Source organism: Bemisia tabaci, chromosome 5 (assembly GCF_918797505.1).
Source record: "Bemisia tabaci chromosome 5, PGI_BMITA_v3".
NCBI lineage: Eukaryota > Metazoa > Arthropoda > Insecta > Hemiptera > Aleyrodidae > Bemisia > Bemisia tabaci.
Genome location: NC_092797.1, coordinates 46,695,568 through 46,714,651, shown reverse-complemented (window position 1 = coordinate 46,714,651; position 19,084 = coordinate 46,695,568). Strand labels below are relative to the sequence as shown.

General features: G+C 40.8%; 1 protein-coding gene across 1 annotated transcript in view; it reads right to left on the bottom strand.

Annotated features, from left to right (window-relative positions):
* Window positions 1-947, bottom strand: part of LOC109031843 (uncharacterized) — a 381,329-nt gene extending 380,382 nt beyond the window's left edge. Inside the window, exon 1 of the mRNA XM_072300833.1 lies at window positions 275-947. Within this exon, the coding sequence (XP_072156934.1) occupies window positions 275-523 (249 nt within the window). The 5' untranslated portion in view covers window positions 524-947. The remainder of the gene's footprint in view (window positions 1-274) is intronic.
* Window positions 948-19,084: the final 18,137 nt, after the last annotated feature.

The window sequence follows — 19,084 nt, the reverse complement described above, 5'->3', positions numbered from 1 at the left end:
TTAGCCGTATCGAACAGATGCAAAACACGCACTGTTACTTTCATGGGAAATAAGGTCCAAAATAATTTATTGCATTTTAGAACCACAACAAAATGCAAGCCCTGTTGGGTTGGCAACAAACCGAGGCGATAACAACAGCTGTGATAAGGCTGAGTCTGATCGCAGCGGAGGCCATTCAACGGAGAACAGAATATACTGTGCGAGACCAGGAAAGGCCACAGACTTAGAACTACTTACGGTTTAATTACTGGTGAAGAATAATTAGTGAAATTACCTCTAAATCATCGTAGGAACGAAAGGACATGATGGCGAATCCGTCGATGACATCCTCCTCAAAGAGAGGCTCCTTTGATTTTTTCCGCCGGTTAGGCGGTGGTGGCCTTTGAGGTTTTTCGCGAACGGGCGACTCATCCTCCGCACTATCACCATTATTCACTTTATTTTCACGCTTTTGGGCTAGCATGCGTTGAGCCCTTTCACGGCGCCTATTTCGCTGGTTGCGCTGCTTCACTTCACTTTCCATGCTTAGTAGGCGGAGCGAATGAAAACACAGAAGCACACCCGCATTGCACTAGGGAGAATTTAATCACATTTTCATGAAAACACAGATTTATCTAAAAACACACACTTTGTTTGGAGAATGGCGGAGAACGGTATACGAATACCCATGTTGCCGCATCGTTGGTGATGAGGTATCCTTTCAGGCTGAAGATAAAATGGCCGATGGAGCACAGGACGAATTCGAACACTTGTGACGGATCCACGGGCACTGCTAACCGAAAACTATCACCGCGATTGCCTAGATTCACTATTAGGTAATCCTACAAACGAATATTTACATTTATTCATCATGAATTAACTACAAAGAAACGAATCGATAATGGAGCGACGCGGACACACAACCGGTCAACAACGCTGAATCCGTAAACTGAAGCAGTGATGCCAACGGCGCGCCGCGGGAATCCACTAGCGCTAGTGACAAAGCCGCTGCAAGCCTGCGTACCATTATCTAACGTGTCAATGAATTCACCACGGTTTCCTCTCGCTTGCGTCCTTGCGTCCTTGCGTCCTTGTTTGCTCTGTCGCCGTTTTTTACCTTATGATCCAGTCGTTTCGTCACTTCCCATCAAATAATGTGAATGTTTAAGAGTTATTGATTGCGTTACAAATACGCTTGGAATCCATCGGCGCCGGGTAAAAGTCGACAAGCTTGGTGACCCTCACGTGCCGAGAGAGAAATTCAGTTATGTTCGTACTTACGCTACGCCTACCCTTGTAAAGGTGCGCTACAGCCAATGAGGGTGGGAATTTTATGGAATGCATCAGAATTACTCAAATCCCCAAGAAAAAATGAAAAAATTTCAAGAACAGAATATTATAATTTATTTTTTTTCAATTTTTTTTCTTCTTTTTTTTCAGATCACTTTCCCACGCCACATCAGGTATTGTCAAATTCAATCGGGCAATTTAATGTTTCACATGAAAACGGTTGTGCGGATTTTTGTGAAAATTTCAGTGAATTTTCTGCCTAATACGAAGAAAATTCCTTTAAATTTTCAATGGAATCCGCACAACGCGTTCTTGTAAAAAATTAAATTGCCCAGTCAAATTGGCAATAGCTATAATGTGGCTTGGTTCCTTTCTGCTAATCGGGGTCAAATTTAAGTACATCTTTGCAACCTTATTTTGAATGGAAAGTCGTTAGGCACAACTGAGTTACTTTTAACGTTTTGAATTTTTTAAAAACTTTTGAAGAAAAATCGCTGTATCTGAAAAATGTATTTTCCATTCTGTTTTTTTTCTTCTTCCAGTGGTATAGAAACTCTCTCGATTCAAATTTTTACAGGACCTTTTATTACGGCTCAAGCCACGATGCTGAAATTCCATGCGAAAACTGTATTTCTATGAGTAGGTTTATGAACTAGGAGAGCTGACCTCTTTTATTACTGCAATGTCAATTTCATTATATCTTTTGGAATAATGAAATTAGGATCCAGGCATTTCATTGTCGTGAGGTAGTTGTCTGAAGGCGCGTAGCGTTGTGATGCAACCAAGGGGAAGGGGAGGGGTTCACCCCTTATTTTTAAGAGAGAAAGGAAAATTGTAAGGGTGAATAAATATGGTATTTTGCTGCGTCATGTTCAAAAAATTTTAAGGGTGAGTTAAGGATCTATGGTCAAAAATATGTCAAGTTAAGAGGAGGGGTGCTCCTAATGAAAGAAAAAAAAGTCTTAAAATTAAATAGAGAAATAGGGGAGGGGGAAAATTCAGTATCGCCTTGCGGGATCTTGATAGTGGGACAGGGGACCAAGTGATAAAGACCTGACGCATTTTTCATGATCATAATATTTGATAACTTAGTTTAAAATTTTAAAAAGGAAAATGAATGCTTTATCATATGTTTTATGCAGTGGTGACAGTTTTCAAATCGTTTGTGCCACAACTATAATTTATTTTTTTGTTTTACTTTTTTGTTCCATATCTGAGTTCATTTCTTATGCTCTGTGTACTTTTTCAGTAATGGGGGTGCGGTTGGGGGAACGTAACTCTCAGGAAAGTGGCTTAGGAGGGAGTTCCTGCCGAAATTGAGGGGAGGGTTTAAAACTCAGCAACATGCAACATTGTGCAGACGCTCACAATCATGTGACGCAGAGATTTCGACCAAGGTAGATTTACACAGGTATGGAAAAGTTGAAAATTTCCCATGAGCCTCAGTACGTGTCACATGACCTCGTGACGTAGGTTAAGGGGCCCGTTTTTTATACAATCAAATTAACATTCCAACGTTTGTGCGTTTAAAAGCTAAAATTAATATTAGTCCAGGCGCCTGGTAAGTCTACCTGGAATTTTGGGTACACAGCGATTTTTTTGGCCTACTTTATGTTTTTTGGGTCGCTGAATCCGAATCTGAAGTTTCCGCACGCATATCTGGTGAGCATTTTCCGCTATTTTAAAAAAATGGCCTAAAAAGGCCTTTTTTTGCGGTTTTTTTTTATATAGCGGCTACGGATGAGGAAAAGTCCCGGATTTAGCTAATGTTTTGAATAGCTGACATAATTTGGAAGAAAATGGTGTATACATATGTTAGGTTTGCTTGAAAATTGAGGAAGATACAGCATCGTGAACATCGCGCCTATTCACGTTTTCGCGGCGCACCCGTCAACGCGCGATCCGGCTCGCCGCGGTCAGCCAAGTTCCGAAGCGTTCTAAAGTTCCGAAATCCGAGGTTCCTCAATTTTTGAGCAAACCTAGCATATTCATATACCATTTTCTTCCAAATTTTGTCAGCTATTCAAAACATTAGCTAAATCCGGGACTTTTCCTCATCCGTAGCCGCTATATCAAAAAAAACCGCAAAAAAAGGCCTTTTTAGGCCATTTTTTCAAAATAGCGGAAAATGCTCACCAGATACGCGTGCGGAAACTTCAGATTCGGATTCAGCGACCCAAAAAACATAAAGTAAGCCAAAAAAATCGCTGTGTACCCAAAATTCCAGGTAGCCTCATTTTTAGCTACCAGGCGCCTGGACTATATCGTATAACCAAAATTGTGCAAAAAATCCCACAAAATTTTGACAAACGATAAACCGAACATAATAAATCAAAATAATCAAAACATCCAAAATGGCTGACGTTAAGGGGCCGCTGGAGAGCCAATCAGAGGCCAGTTGTTTAGTTCTGTCCATACCTGTGTAAATCTACCTTGGATTTCGACGGATTTTTGAGGCAATTTGATTCCTAAGAAGAAGGAAAAACTTTGCGTTTTGCACCCTCTGAGTTTACCGTTTGCCATTAAGGCAGAGATTGATACTTCAGCTGTAGGACTGAATAGAGAAATGGGCTACCGTGTTAATCTAAAACCTCGTGCGCAAACGTATTTTCCATTGGAGATTACGCGGTTCTTGATTAGCAACAAAGGGGGTGGGGTGCGGAAGAGAACGTGGCCAGGGGACAAGCAGGGACCAAACGGAGCGGCGCAGTTGCCGTTTAGGACCGGAAAATGATATAATCCGCTGGCGATCCTGCAGGATTCGGTTCGATTTCGCACGGGGTGACGGGCCCTTCGCATAAATTAATTCGAACCCTCGCCGAAACTAAATTGATGCTAAATATGTAAATGAGTACAGGTGCTGCGCGTCAAGGAACTTATTCCGAAAAGGCGCCGGTTGAATTGTCTCGCGACGGTCTTACACCCTCCCCCCGGCTGATGCCACATCTCATCAATCAGCCGATGAAAATGAAAAGGAAGCCCTTATTCTTTGAGAAATACGGCAAGGTCATCCCTCCTATTGGCTCTGAAGACTGAAGCCAATGAACCAAGCCCCAATTCGAGGGATAAATATTGATTGTTAGGTGGTATCGATACTTCTCTACACTGGAAGGGATTGCGATATTATTTGTGGAGCAGAATCTATGTACTCGCAATCTATTTCGATAAACGTTCGCACGGTATACGTATAGTAAATCAGAGGGTTAAATGCCACCATGTTTAGCAGGGAGCATGTTCAGTTGGATGAAAATATTCTGGATTATTTTTTCTTCCATAGTCTCCCTACTCCCCCCCCCCCCCCAAAAAGAAAACCCCTCGCTCGGAGCCTTAGAGATACCTACCCTCACATTTTTGTGGAAAATCATGTTAGTGTTGGTGACGGTTGAGGATCAAAACTCATGAAAAATAGCTCCCACCCATAGCTCAAAACGCTGAATCCATTCATCAGGGCCGGATTTACCTACTTGCCGCCGATGGGCCGCCTGTATTTTGCCGCCCCCTTCTCATTCGTTTTGATACATCAATAAAAACCATCAAATGAACGTGCCAGCGGAGAAGGGGTGCAAAAGACGCGTTCACTCGTGTTGAACACATTTTTCGAGAAAGCCCTGTCAACAATACTAGCAAAAATTCACGGAACTTTGCGCGAAAGTTAAGTTTCGTAAACCTATCTCTGTGTGGACAAGGCCTTCCTTTCATAAGAAATGGACGAAAAAATTATGAAAGAACAAACATAAATGTGGATTAATGATTTGACTTCCGCCGCCGCGCCACGCAGACCGCACCGAGTTTGGCGCAATGCGTGAAGTATTCCCGCAGTTTTGTAGGCGCTATGCGTTTCACGCTGATCGCATTGTGTTTGCCGCAATGCGTGAAGTATTCGTGCATTCTTGTAGGCGCTATCCGTTTCACGCTGACCGCAATGACCGCTCTGTGTTTGATGCAATGCATGAAGTATTCGTGTAGTCTTGTAGGCGCTAATATGTGTCACATGCCGATCGCCTTTCCGAGGGCTTCTCTTTTTCATCTGGAGTCCTCGTCATCATTTCTCTGTAAGTCGCGCCGTTCCAGGCCAAATTGCGTGTTTGGTTTCTTTCTTAACTCGATTAATTAAAGGTGCTTTCTCTTGTATCACTGGAAGACGATGAAATTAGAAATTACTATACTCTCAGGAAATGAGAGATTTTGTCGCCTTCTCTCGTTTGTAATTTTTTTCTAAATTCGATTTTTTTTTATACCTACATATGGATGTGCAAATGACAGTGCAAAAATGAAGTTTTGAGAAAACGAACTTCTGGCCATTTTCACATTTCACACATTCATCAACACATTTTCCGGTTAGAAATTGGCAGAAGAGGGCGGCACACTTGAAAGCACCATTTCCATTGGCTCTCTGGAGGAATATGGTCACTTACTGCTGTCTTGCCTGAGACTGCGTTTTTTTGCGCACTTATGGCTTTCTCATATGTCTGTTTTTGACGCAATTAAGATGAATTTTGCTGTTTTAACTATTTCTTGATTTCATCTAAAAGAGATTATACGAATTTTGAAGGAAACTCAATTTCGAAAAATTTGACACTCACTGCTCTCTTCGCTATCACAGCAGTGCAGCAAGCAACTACCACTGCTCCTATAAGTCTCTCAAATTGCCTGCTTGAGTTCTGAAGGAGAACTCGCTAAGCAGCAAGCCACTGCACTGGTGTAAGAACTCTATATTTGATGCGTTAGTGATACAGAAAGCTAATAAACGTTTAGAACGGGGCTAAACTGCGACAAGCAACTATTATTGTTCCCAAGCAACTCACATTGCCCTCTCAAGTTTTGAAGGCGAACTGTTACTAAAGCGCCCCAGTCTCCGGGACATGTCCAACTGTCCCGATGGACCAGTACGTCCCTGGGTTTCCCTCCCTCCTCAAACCTTGTGACATATCTTACACTTTGTAATTTTGATATTTTATAGGGTCATGATGACTGCGGCGATAAAAATGAATGTTCTAACTGAAAAGTTCAAGCCTTCATAACTCCGGCTTGGTGTGACATGTCGCCGGTGAAACTACCAGACCACGTATCTTGGTTTGCGATTTTGCAAACTTCCTATCATACTTTATTTTATGAATGGGAAACTATTTACCGTCAATGCTCGGAATTTTCCGTAGTTTTTCCTCTCTGTGCAAAGAAAACTCCGTGAAATTTCAAGGAATGGAATTGATTTGTTCTCCTCCTAAGAAATAAAAGTTGAGCGGACATTTTTAAACACCGCAAACGAGATACGTGGTCTGGTGGTCGATACGGAAAGGAGCTGTTTCAGGATCAACCACGAATACACTCTTGAGCTGCCGTGCTAACGAAGAACGCCGTATGAGTCGAGGGTTGCCAAATTTCCTCCGATAAAATGTTTAGTTTTTAGGAAATCTATGAATACGTTTCCTTGCAATTTTCGGACTTTTCAGATCAAATCACAAACAAAATTATCTGAGAAATTGGAAGAAGAATACTCATTTTACAAATTTTCCTAAAAATTAGTGATTTGTCTGAGGAAATTTGGCAATGCCTGAAGGCTCATACGGCCTTTTTCCTTAGCACAACAGTACTGCCGTACTGAGAAAGAACGCCGCATTAACATTCGAGAGTTGCCAAATTTCCTTCGATAAATGTTTATTTTTTTGGGAAAAATTATGAATATTTTTCCTTAAAATTTTCAGACGTTTCAGATAAAATTACAAACAAAATTATCTGAGCAATTGGAAGAAAAATATTCACAAATTTTCCTGAAAATTAGTGATTTGTCTGAACGCCTGTAGGCTCATACAGTCATACGGCCTTTCCCTTATCACGGCAGTAGGGCTTCTTTACGATTAACCCAAGATTCGACAACATTGCTCGTTCCGCCTTTTGATTTGCATGCAGCTTCCCCAGCGGGTCAAATCAGAGGAAAAACCGAAAGTGCTCGCGAGAGAGGGAAAAAACCCGGGAGAAAGGAAATTAAGTAATGGGAATAGAGGTGGGAGTCGTAAGGGAGCCCTGGGAGCTGTCACTTTCGTGCGTGACAGCAGGGTGAGAGCGAGGGCTGTCACTGCCTCCTGTCTCGAGGAGCGATGAATGCGAGGTTAATCTATGAGCGCTTTGTGGAGGTTTCGAACGCGAGCCCAAAACTGCTGTGCTGAGAAAAAACGCCTTATGAGCCTTCAGATCCTGCCAAATTTCCTTCGAGAAAAACAGAATTTACTGGGAAAATTGTAAATTTTTTCCCACAAAATGTTCAGAAAATTTTGTACGCGATTTAATCTAAATTATCTGAAAATTTCAAGGGAAAATATAAGTAATTGCGTCAAAAATACATGTTTCCTCAAGGAAAATTTGGCAACCCTCGAATGTGCACACGGCGTTCTTCCTTAGCACGGCAGAAAGCGACTGCGATTCGATGTGCTATGCAAGATTTATGAAAATCGATGTGAAGCATCTCTCAGGATTTGCTGCTTAAACGAAACCGTAGCCTCGTTCACATTGAAGAGTGGAATTCTTAAAACGTGGTAAGCGCCATCAGGTGTTGCTGAGATTGTGCGCGATGTTTTTATTTTATTTCTTTTTTTTTTTTTTTTTTTTTTTTTTTTTTTTTTTCTTTTTTTAGTTGCACCATTACAGAGTTATAAGGTCAAAAGAGCGTGAACTCAAATGACACCTATGATTTTTTTTACACCTATTTTTCATTCTAGGAAATCCACAGAAACGTAGACTTTGACTTTTGAAATTTCCATGTCTAATGTCACAAGTCCCGGGTTGATTTTCAAGCTTTCGTACGGAAAAAAAATGCATCGTGTTGAAAAAAAATTCAGTTTTTTGTAGCTCACTGAAAGTTGTAAAAAGTGACTTTGTGCCATTTTGATCCTGCGCAAGCTTTATTCCAACTCCTTTTTGTATGCTCGAGGTTTTACAGTGGTGTTTATTGTATTTTCGAAAATTTTCTGGGGGAGCCCCTGGACAACCCCCTTCCGTTTGAAGTATCTGGATCCGCCTATGCTGGAAGTGATGCTTCTTGGAGGGCCACCGCGGCAGGGTCAATCCCATAAGACACCTCCTGGACTCCTGATTTTTTATCTCTTGTTTGAAATTCCTGACTTCGAAAGATTATTGACAGATATACCACGCAGCATTTGAAAAGGCGTTTGCAGCCATTTTCCCGCGAAGGGCTTATTATAGTAGCCATCTTGATTTTGGACCTTTCTTAGAAGGACTTTTTAAATTTCAAGAGCGAATTTCAAGACCAAAATTCCATATGATACAACATCTTATTCGGGTATATGTAAAAATGTTGAAAAATGCCGATCCCTGGCGGCCAATTTGAACTGGATCGATTCTCGAACCTGACGGTACACCGTCAAAAATGTAAGCCTACCCATCAAGACGAAGAAATTGACGTAGAGAACCTAGTTTCTTTATAAAGCTTTATAAGAGATCCCCTTTTTACGTTCATCTGAAACTATGCACCATAATGTCGATTAATGAGCAGCTTGTTCAACATAAAACTCGCTAAATGACCGATGAATGTTAGGGTGAGCGTGATGCCATGCTGCTCCCCTCAAATTAAGTTATGACTACCTAACCACTTGTTAACCTCTTTGGTTATGATGAGTCACCATCGGTTTTGAGCATTGACTTCTGAAAGTAACTTTTACACTATTGAGAAGATATCATTACAGGTTATCCGGTGCTCCAATTTCCCCGAAGAAGTTCCAAATTTCGGAACTTTTGAGATTTTCCTGAATTTTCTCCGCATTGAGAAAAAGCTATGGCTTATAAACCAATTAGTGGTTCATATAAAACACTATTAATAGTAGTACGTGAACTAATGATTATCGGTCTGTGAACTATACTGTGGTAGCTCCTACCATTGTATGGTATATATACCATAACTAAGGTATATGTACTATTATTATATGTTGCCTTCACTACTATTAGTGGTGTTCCATATGAACCACTAATTGGTTTATAAGCCATAGATTTTTCTCCGTGCGGAACTTTTGAAAGTCCCGACGCGTGCCGGATCTTTTGCATTTTCCGGAACTTTAGAAAAAATCTAAAAGGAATCCCGGGACTTTTGAAGGCCACAAAGTGGTAGGAATTGGAACGAAAATTTTCGAATCCCGGAACTTTTGACGGACATGGAATGCACTGAGAAAAAACTATGGTTTATAAACCTATTAGAGGTAAATATGGAACACCTATAATAGTCGTAAATAAACTAATGATTCTCGGTCTGTGAACCATACTAAGGTCTCTGTACCTAATTGAGGTACAGGTACCATAACTAAGGTATATGTGCTATTATTATATGTAGAGGTACTACTATTAGTGGTGTTCCATATTTACCTCTAATAGGTTTATAAGCCATAGTTTTTTCTCAGTGTGGGAGCACTGGGGGTATCTGAAATATACTGTCTCTGGTTTCATAAGTAGCCTATGAGTCAAAGTTCATGTAATTGCGCATCATAACATTAAATGTGTTCAATCATTCGATACAATAACTCATCTTGAAGCTCTCGATGAATTTTCGCGGTTTCCCGCGGGAGGAATTACTCCATCCGAGGGAGATGACTGGAGAGAGCGAGCCCAGGTCTGATTAGGTTGCAAGCAATGAAAATCCTTTTTTCACGACCACCTCAAGCCCGCGGTTTATGTCTCCTTAAACCGAAGTGAAAAGGCGAAATAAAATTGTTTTATTGCTAATAATGCCGACTCCGCTCCAACTTGAGATCGATTAAAATGAATTTTACGGCGTCGTAGACCTGCAGTTTAGTGCCGCTAACAATTTATACGATTTTCTCTGCCTCTAACCGCATAAATATCTCCAATATGACACATTTTAAATGCCTCCCCCATAAATTTGCCGAGAACTTGATTATAGGTACAGGCGAGCCCTGTCGCGCTGAGGAAGAACCCCTCATGAAAACTCCGTTGTCGCAACATTTCAACCAACAAAACAGGAATTTCCCAGACATTTTCGAATCTTTTCACCTCGCATTCCCGAGTGAATTTTATTTGCAATGCAATCCACCACACCTGAAAATTTCAAAGAAAAATGTTGAGAACTTTTCTCGAAATTAATTGTTTTATAAGCGTAAATTTGGCAACATTCGACTGTTCGTACGGCGTTTGTCCTCATCTCGATGGAGCTCCTTGAGTTTCAACAAGGGTCCCTTCCTCATGCGACGACCGCTACTTACGTGCGTAGTACATTGTAATTAGCCACAAACGTCACACTCAATAAACATTTTTTTACTTTATTCATGCGTGACGCCGTGTTATTGCAATATTAATGCCAGGCTCTTGACTTACAGTCGTTTCAACGTTATGCGGTGGCTCGCCGCTCGCCGAGATTGGAACTGACAACATGAGTGAATTAAGCTCAAGAGATTACACCGCCACGGCCACCCCTTCCTTTCTTAGCCCATCTCATCTCTTGTTTTTTATTACGTTTGCGATGACCTAAGGGGTGTGCAGGGTTGGGAGGATTAAAATTTCGCTATAAATGTTTCATTCAGAGCGAAGCGGAGAGAGAAAGAGAGAATCATTAGCTTCAGATCGAGTAAATGAGTTGCGACATGTTTAAAAAAAAAGTTGGAAGAACGAAGTTTTTTTGTGACTTAGGGTTTGGAACATGCAATTCTACAGTTTTTAGCTCAAATCCGATGATTCCGGGTGAAAAAACACTAAAACATGAAAATTGGAGCACATTTTTATTCGCCTGCATGCAATGTATCGTGCCCGAAGTTTAGGGCGAAATACCGTAAATGCGCGATTTACTTAAAATCGTATTTTCGCGGGCCCCAACTTTGGCGCCATTGCGATGCAGGTAAAAATTTGTTTCAATTCCCCCCCCCCCCCCATTATTTTTACATAAAAAGGAATCGATTGCAGGGTTCTGACCTTATAATTTCTCAAAAGTCAAAAATGAGGACCACCTTAGAATTGCATCGATATTCGAATCGTGTGATGAATATAGGATGAGCAATATTAATTTGACTCATTCTGTGTACAATATTTCAGAAAGTATTGCATTACACAGCACACGCACAGAATGCGTTAAAACTAATCATGTCCTAAAAAGTACAGCACCAGATTTATACATTTTTTAACTAATAAATTTTTACTTTCTCGCTACCTTAGGGTAGAGGAAATATTGTCATCCGCCAAGGGGAAAAAAGAAATTTTTTTAATCTTGTGAGGGGAGGTTTGAAGGCCACCGCTACGCTAAAAAAATAGCCCAGAGGAGGACACGAAAAATTTAAAACTTGTTCAATAGCTCATACAATATTATAAATATATTCAGTGTTAATTTTTCGTCACATTCTTTACTAAAAATGAAATGGAAAATTGAAGCAAACGAAGAAGAAAGGAAAATCAACAGTTCTCTCGTTATCTTCGGTAAGCAGCATTCCTTCCCTATTCTTACATTGTAATGGCCGCATTTGGTAAACTTTATAATCATTATCAATTTAAAGTTTCTGAAATAATTATCACTACGCTCGTTAGTATGTTTGTTGCCTATGTGTCGCAATTGGAGACGGACTAAAAGTAAATGTGGATAATGACAGATATCTGCTAATAGGTTTACGCATGTTCCATTGATTTAACAAAGTTTAAGTGGTGAGAATGTGTGTTTTTCGAATCGACAACTTCTCGCGTTTCTCAGTATCAGTGGCGTGGCGTGCTTTGCAATCTATCGATATTTCCCCATTTAAAGTTGTGGTAAACAATCGATTATTAAGGTGTTCGCAGAGAACACCCTGTTTATCGATACTTTTTCATAAGTTTAAATGACCGATCAATCGACCAATCAATGACCGTCAGTGCGATGTAAGTTAGGACTCTCGCAAGTTCTGAAATGTTCTGAAAATTCGTAGCAAACCCGTTTTCTACTTTTATAGTGAAACCAGAATTTTAGCAAAATTTGTTCGATACTTCAAAAATGCTCACTCCCGCTATAGATTCATTCTAAGAGCCACCGAAAAAGTTTACCGCAACGCCGCGATACGTCAAAGCATTGAACATACAGATAACAAAACAAAATACCCCCTACTTGCCGCTCCCTTCCCCCATCCACCCCCAGTTACGTCAGAAGTTATGAATTCCATGCCTAAAACCGTGGGCAAATCTAAACATTAATAAAGACTGAGTGCTCCCCCTAACTGCTTATTCATGATGAGGGATGGAATGCAGTGGCGTGGCGTGCTTTGCGATACATCGATTGACCTGTCATTTAAATCTTCGGAAAAGCCTCGATAGACAAGGTGTTCGCAACGAGCGCCTTGATAATCGATTCTTTACCGTAAGTTCAAATGAGGATATATCGATTAATCGATCTTTCACGCTTCGCCACTGATGGATCACCGAGTTTCACCCCGGGCATGCCTTCAAATATGGGAAACGGATTTGAATTGTTTACTCCCGGCGTTGACCGCACATCCGTGCCCCTCCCCTCACCCCTCCTTTTGGCGGCTCGAGAGTTAATTGATCCCATTTTCGCCCCCCCCCCCCCCAACTCCAACTTCCACGAGCGCACTCGTGTGAGGGGGCGGTATTAAATTAATCAGAAAATTTGCTTCCGGAATTACCACCGAGCTCATGTTGTGATCGACCTCCGTAAATCACGTCATCACAAGTTTATCGATACCGTGGGTCGCGTTATGATCGAACTTTCGCGTAGCACCTCTAGGCTCTCTCTCATTGGAAATTCATTTGGACGAGTGCTTTACCCAGAAATTGTATACTGGGTGAAGGAATAGGTTTACTATCGTGCTAAGGAAAAACGCCGTATGAATATTCGTGAGTTGCCAAATTTCCCTTGATAAAGCATGTAGTTTTGACGATTTTCATGCATATTTTTCCTTGAATTGTTCAGATATTTTGAATTAAAGTGCGGGCAAAATTATCTGAAAATTTTGGTAAACAATTTTCACAACTTTTCCAGTAAATTCGGGGTTTTTTTCGAAGGGAACTTGGAAACGTTTGAAGGCTTGTGCGGTATTCTTCCTAGGCAAGGCAGTATTCTAAATTTTTTATGAAAATTATCTCTTACTTTTTTAGGGGTGGCAGGCCAATTTTGATCCCTCCTCCTCTCCTTTCAGGGGAAAGACATTAGATTTTGAGGGGGCGCAATAGATTTTATCACTATTCATAACTTCTTGACTCGATTTTTGGCGGGTCGAGATAAAATTCATAATTAATTTATAAAAAAAGAAAAGAATTAAAGTTCTCTAAATCCTGGACGATAAATTTTCCGGTGCAATTTTTTTCAGCGATACTTTCCGATCTCAACTTCATGCGGTGAGTTGAGTGGAGGTGGGAGGGGGGGGGGGTCATAGAAAATATCAGGTACTGTCTACGTTTTGTACTCGATCAGTGTGCTCTGCTTTATCAGTCTGATACCCGTGACTATGAGACCAGTTTTCGAATTGCTCATCATACCCGAGTATCAAGCATTCCAAAAATAACGCGTGGGAAACATGTTTTTCAAAAGGCATGGGTCGATTTTTTGCAACTTTACGTCAAATCCATTAATGTTTAGAGCATTAAGTTAGAGCTCTGAAGAGGGGACGGGTAAAAAATTGATGGCATGAATTTTAGTGCTTATACCCACTGATTCATTCATTCTAAAAGGGCATTACACGTACCAGAAGCGGATCCAGCAAGTTGGCAACACCGAGTTCCCTCCATTTAAACCTATGTTAAATAATCGATTCTCGTCGGAGCACCTGACCTCTCTAAGAATCGAGACATTTCATAGGTTTAAATGGAGAAAAACAATGTTGCCAAGTTTCTGGATCCGCCAATGACACGTACTTACGTAAATGTCATCGGATTGTTTCCCAAAGTCTTCCTTCCAACTATCTTTTTGTAGCATCATTTGACGTCACGTACCGTGAATTTCTACCCGCAATTGGGATAAAAAAAAAGCGCTTCAGCGACGATGAATGAACGTAGCGTGACGCATTCGAAATATCACGTCATGAGTTGGAATATGGTAGCAGTCCGAACTGTGAACGAGTTGAGGACCATGTTTCATTCTCTCTTGATTATCGTAAGAAGTCAGTAAACAAACAAGCTCAGCGAAGGGCACTCGACAAGGGTTTGATTTCATTTTAATTGCTGAAAATTAGTCTGATTGCTACCTATGAGTGGCAGCAGTCGATGCCAAGTTGGACAATTCAGACAGAAGACAAAATCGAAGATGAAACGACCAAACCGCGTATCTCGCTTTGCAACGCTGCAGACTTCCTGTTATACTTAATTTTTTCAAAGGAGAACTAAATGTCAATGTTTAAAAACGTTCGTGATTTTTCTTCTCTATGGGAGAAAATTTTAAGAGAACTTCAAGGACTGATGTTGATGTGTTCTCCTTTGAAAAATAAAACAGGGGCGGACTTTTTTGAACACCGCCAACGAGATACGTTTAGGAGTTTTACCGTCGATATACCTCAGGAGATTCTGCCTTAATAGGTAATGTAAGCAATAGGTCAATCACGGTGATTGGGTACGTAAAGTAAACTCTCTTCTCCGCCCAATACTTATAATGAGCAGCTTGTTGAGCAAAAATGAAATAAAATTCGGCAATAATGATGACCGATGAATGTTAGAAAGTTGAAGCGTGTTAAGAAAATTTTGAAAAGTTGAGTCGTCCCACGAGCAAGTTTTAGCGTTTCTTGCTAAGAAATGGATTAAAATACAATTTTAGATAGTGGAGGATAAATGATGTCGCAAAATTATTCAGCAAAATCCCTCATATTTGTTAGAGGGGGCCGGCTCCCCCCCTTCCCCTACACCGTCCCTCTAGGAATGCGCAAAAGGGATAGGTAAAAAAAAATTTAAAACAGCGCCGCACAAAGGATAAGAAACTTTATAAATAATGACGGCTGAGAAAGTTGAAAATCTGGCGGAGGAAAAATAGAAAAGGAAAGGAATGAGGTCAAAAATTCCGAAGAGGTAAAAAAATGACGGTAGAATGAAAATACCGAGGAAAGCGGGGAAGTGGTGTGAAAGGCGGCTGCGGAAGATTGAAGGAAAAGGGAGGAAAAGTTTGGACGGAAAACAGCTTTTCATAATTACAGAGACCTGAAAGTTTTATTAAAAGTGAAGGAAAAAAGTCGAGCCGTGCCTGACTATGCTTTAAATATTACTCGACCCGTTGAATTTATATGGAAGAGTTTGGAATACCCCGCGAAAAACAAACTTGATAGCGCGAGTTTTTTCAGCGCTCCAAAAAGCCCTTTTAAAGATCAACATCAGACGAGCTTATCTGATCTGAAACCCCCGCACTAATAACTAATGTTGTAGCGACTCCTCTTTGTACTTATGGAAAAAAATAGAGAGAAAAGAGGAAAGCTGAGTCAATTTTTCCTGATTTAAGTCACCTCGTTAAATGAGGGTGAAAAGGATTTTAATCACTCCTTTCATTGAGAAATTGTTTTTTTTCCTTCTTCAACGCCAGCCACTTACTCGGTATACTTTTAGATTGTTGGCAAACGGGCAGTTATTTTTACATTTTTGGAAGCTCGAAAATGCCGGTGAGTGCTTCTTTTGCACGTAGAAGATGGGAATCTTCAATGGTGCACCTAGGTACCTAGTTCTACGTGTTTTAAGGAAATTCATCAGGAGTAACATTAATTACAACATATTACACTATTTTGGCAAGGCAATTTTAGTTTTATTTTGTCACACTATAAGTGTAACATAATTGTGATTTTCCCCCGCCAATTAACTTCCGCCGCCGCGCCGCGCAGACAGGACCGTGTTTGGCGCAATGCGTGAAGTATTCACTCAGTCTTGTAGGCGCCATGCGTTTCACGCTGACCGCACTGTGTTTGGCGCAATGCGTGAAGTATTCATGCATTCTTGTAGGCGCCATCCGTTTCGCGCTGACCGCAATGACCACACTGTGTTTGATGCAATGCGTGAAGTATTCTTGCAGTCTTGCAGGCGTTAATATGTGTTACATGCCGACCGCCGCGCCGATGGCTTCTCCTTTTCATCTCTAGTCCTCATCGCAATTTTACATTTTACAATTTACCTCTTACAATTTTATTGAAATTTCCAATAAAGTTGTATTAATTTTATTGTAAGTTTTAATCGGACTCAGGGTGGCTGAAAATTGTAATGAAATAAATAAAATTTTATTTTTTGTTCGGGAACGAAAAGGTCCGACAAACTTTTGTCCAATTTTTCTTCAAAAGAACCGTTCCGACAAACTGCGACACTGCGTAACCCTCTTGCTGAAAATGTTTAAAAGTTCTGTGGCCCAAACGATTTTGTTTCCAATAAAATTACAATTTTTTCAATAAAAAAAGAAAAAAGATTGTTTGAAAGTTGAGAAAACATTACAACGATACGTATCGTACAACAACTGAAATACTTTTACGGTATCATTGCAAAATAATTGCAACACCCCAGTCACAAAATGCCTCTCAGGAAGTAGTGGTTTGTGCTGTGAGCGCCAAGCAATATCGTTTGCTACCGAGGAACATGCAGGGGCCATAATCCCTTTGAAATTATTCCACGACGGACAACGGATTGCTTTCAATCTAGTTTGTGCTCATATCATTTTCCACGCAAGACTGAGAGACAGTAAATTGGATAGAAACGTTTCCTTTGATCGGAGGGAAGCGTTCCCGTAAGGGGGTGAGAAGGTTGCGATCTCAATCCTCACGTATCTGGAGCCGTAGCGACGATACCCGCACAATCCTTTTATTTGCACGGTGAGATCACCTGTTCATATCTCCAGCACGATTGCTCAGGGTGTCCTAAAGTTAACTCCAAACAATTTGGGAACCCTAGAAGCGCGTTGCAATGAAAATATTGCGATTTAATTAAATAAAATCACAAATGTTTGATCATGGCATTGCAATGTTAGGTGCATCATTTGGTCGATACATGAGATTTGAACAATCAACGAGATGAGTTCCGTGTGTCAGAGAGATAGGCAATTTGCAATGCAACGAAAAATTGAAGCTTACTATTTCAATTTTTATTGCGATAAATTTTAATAAGATGTATCCCTTCAATCAAAGGATAGGCAACATTCAAAACATTCCAATGCGGTAACAATAATTTTACCATGTAGTTGCTATATATTGCAATCCGTGCTCTTTGGGCAGGGATTTCCCAGGGCGAAATGAGACTTTCCTCTTGTCATTTGAAGTTTGTTCTTGAAATCAAACCTCTGCATTGAGCTACAGGAGTCCAAACATGCATGAAAAATGAATGGTAAGAGTGAATTAGTCTGAAGTTAGACTAATCTGTCGGCCGATTATTGAAATTGATAGACAAAGCTACAGACAAAGAAGAAAAAAGGGATATGGAGGGATCTTATTGGTGGAAGCGAGTGGTTGCAATAAACAAAGGAGCCTAGGTAGGTAATAGACTAACTAACAGCAACCCACGAGAGACCCTATAGTTAGTCCATCATTTTCTCCCTTAGTCCACAGGAACCATGCATTTCAACCAACAGGATAGCTCCATATTCCCTATGTCTTCTTTGTCCAGAGCCGGATTAAGGGGATGACCACATGGGCCGCGGCCCATGGCGGCAAATCTAGAGGGCGGCAAATTTTGCAATTTTTTTAAATGTAGGTATAAAAAAATATCGGCTTTAGAAAAAAAAATTACAAACGAGAAAAGGCGACAAAATCTCTCATTTCCTAAGAGTGTAGTAATTTTTAATTTTGTCGTCTTTCAGTGATAGAAGAGACAGCACCTTTAATTAGTCGAGTTAAGAGAGAAACCAAACAAGCAATTTGGCCTGGAACGGCGCGGCGCAGAGAGCAATGATGACGAGGACTTGAGATGAAAAAGAGAAGCCCTCGGAAAGGCGATCGGCATGTAACACATATTAGCGCCTGCAAGACTGCATGAATACTTCACGCATTGCATCAAACACAGTGCGGTCATTGCGGTCAGCTCGAAACGGATAGCGCCTAAAAGAATGCATGAATACTTCACGCATTGCGCCAAACACAGTGCGGACAGCGTGAAACACATGGCGCCTACAAGACTGCGTGAATACTTCACGCATTGCGCCAAACACGGTGCGGCGGCGGAAGTTAAAATCATTGAACCACATTTATGTTTGTTCTTTCATAATTTTTTCGTTAATTTCTTATGAATGGAAGGCCTTATCCGCACAGAGCTAGGTTTACAAAACTTAACTTTTGCTAGTAGTGTTGACAGGGCATGCCCAAAAAATGTGTTCAACACGAGTAAACGCGTCTTATGCACCCCTCCCCCGCTGGCACGTTCACTTGATGGTTTTTATTGATGTTTCAATACGAATGAGAAGGGGGCGGCAAAATACAGGCGGCAAGTAGGTAAATCCGGCCCTGTCTTTGTCTATCGCTATGTCTATCAATTTTAATAATCAGCCCGCAGACTAACTTTGTTTCATGCAGTCTGAATGAATCCGGGCGCTTTGCCTTCACACTGACAATATTTTAATAGAGTTCACGTCAAATAAGTTTTCAATCGCACTTCTGGAGTGGAACAGAGGATCTGCCAACTAATGAATATTTTATTTGCTTCCATTCCTGAACTGAAGACAACTGATCTCCTGTCGCACCCAAGTGCGTAACCTTATTTCTGACGTGCCCTCTATTAGAAGAGTAACACTAGGTTGACGTCAGCGTAATTTTTCTCAAAAACCAGCCTGACTCAGAATGACGTCCGTCCGCCTGACCCACTTTACTAGGGATGAAGTATTTTCTTGAATTGTAAGCCCTCTTTTCACGGATTCAGTCATTCTTGTGGCAGTTCTAGATTTGTGCCATAG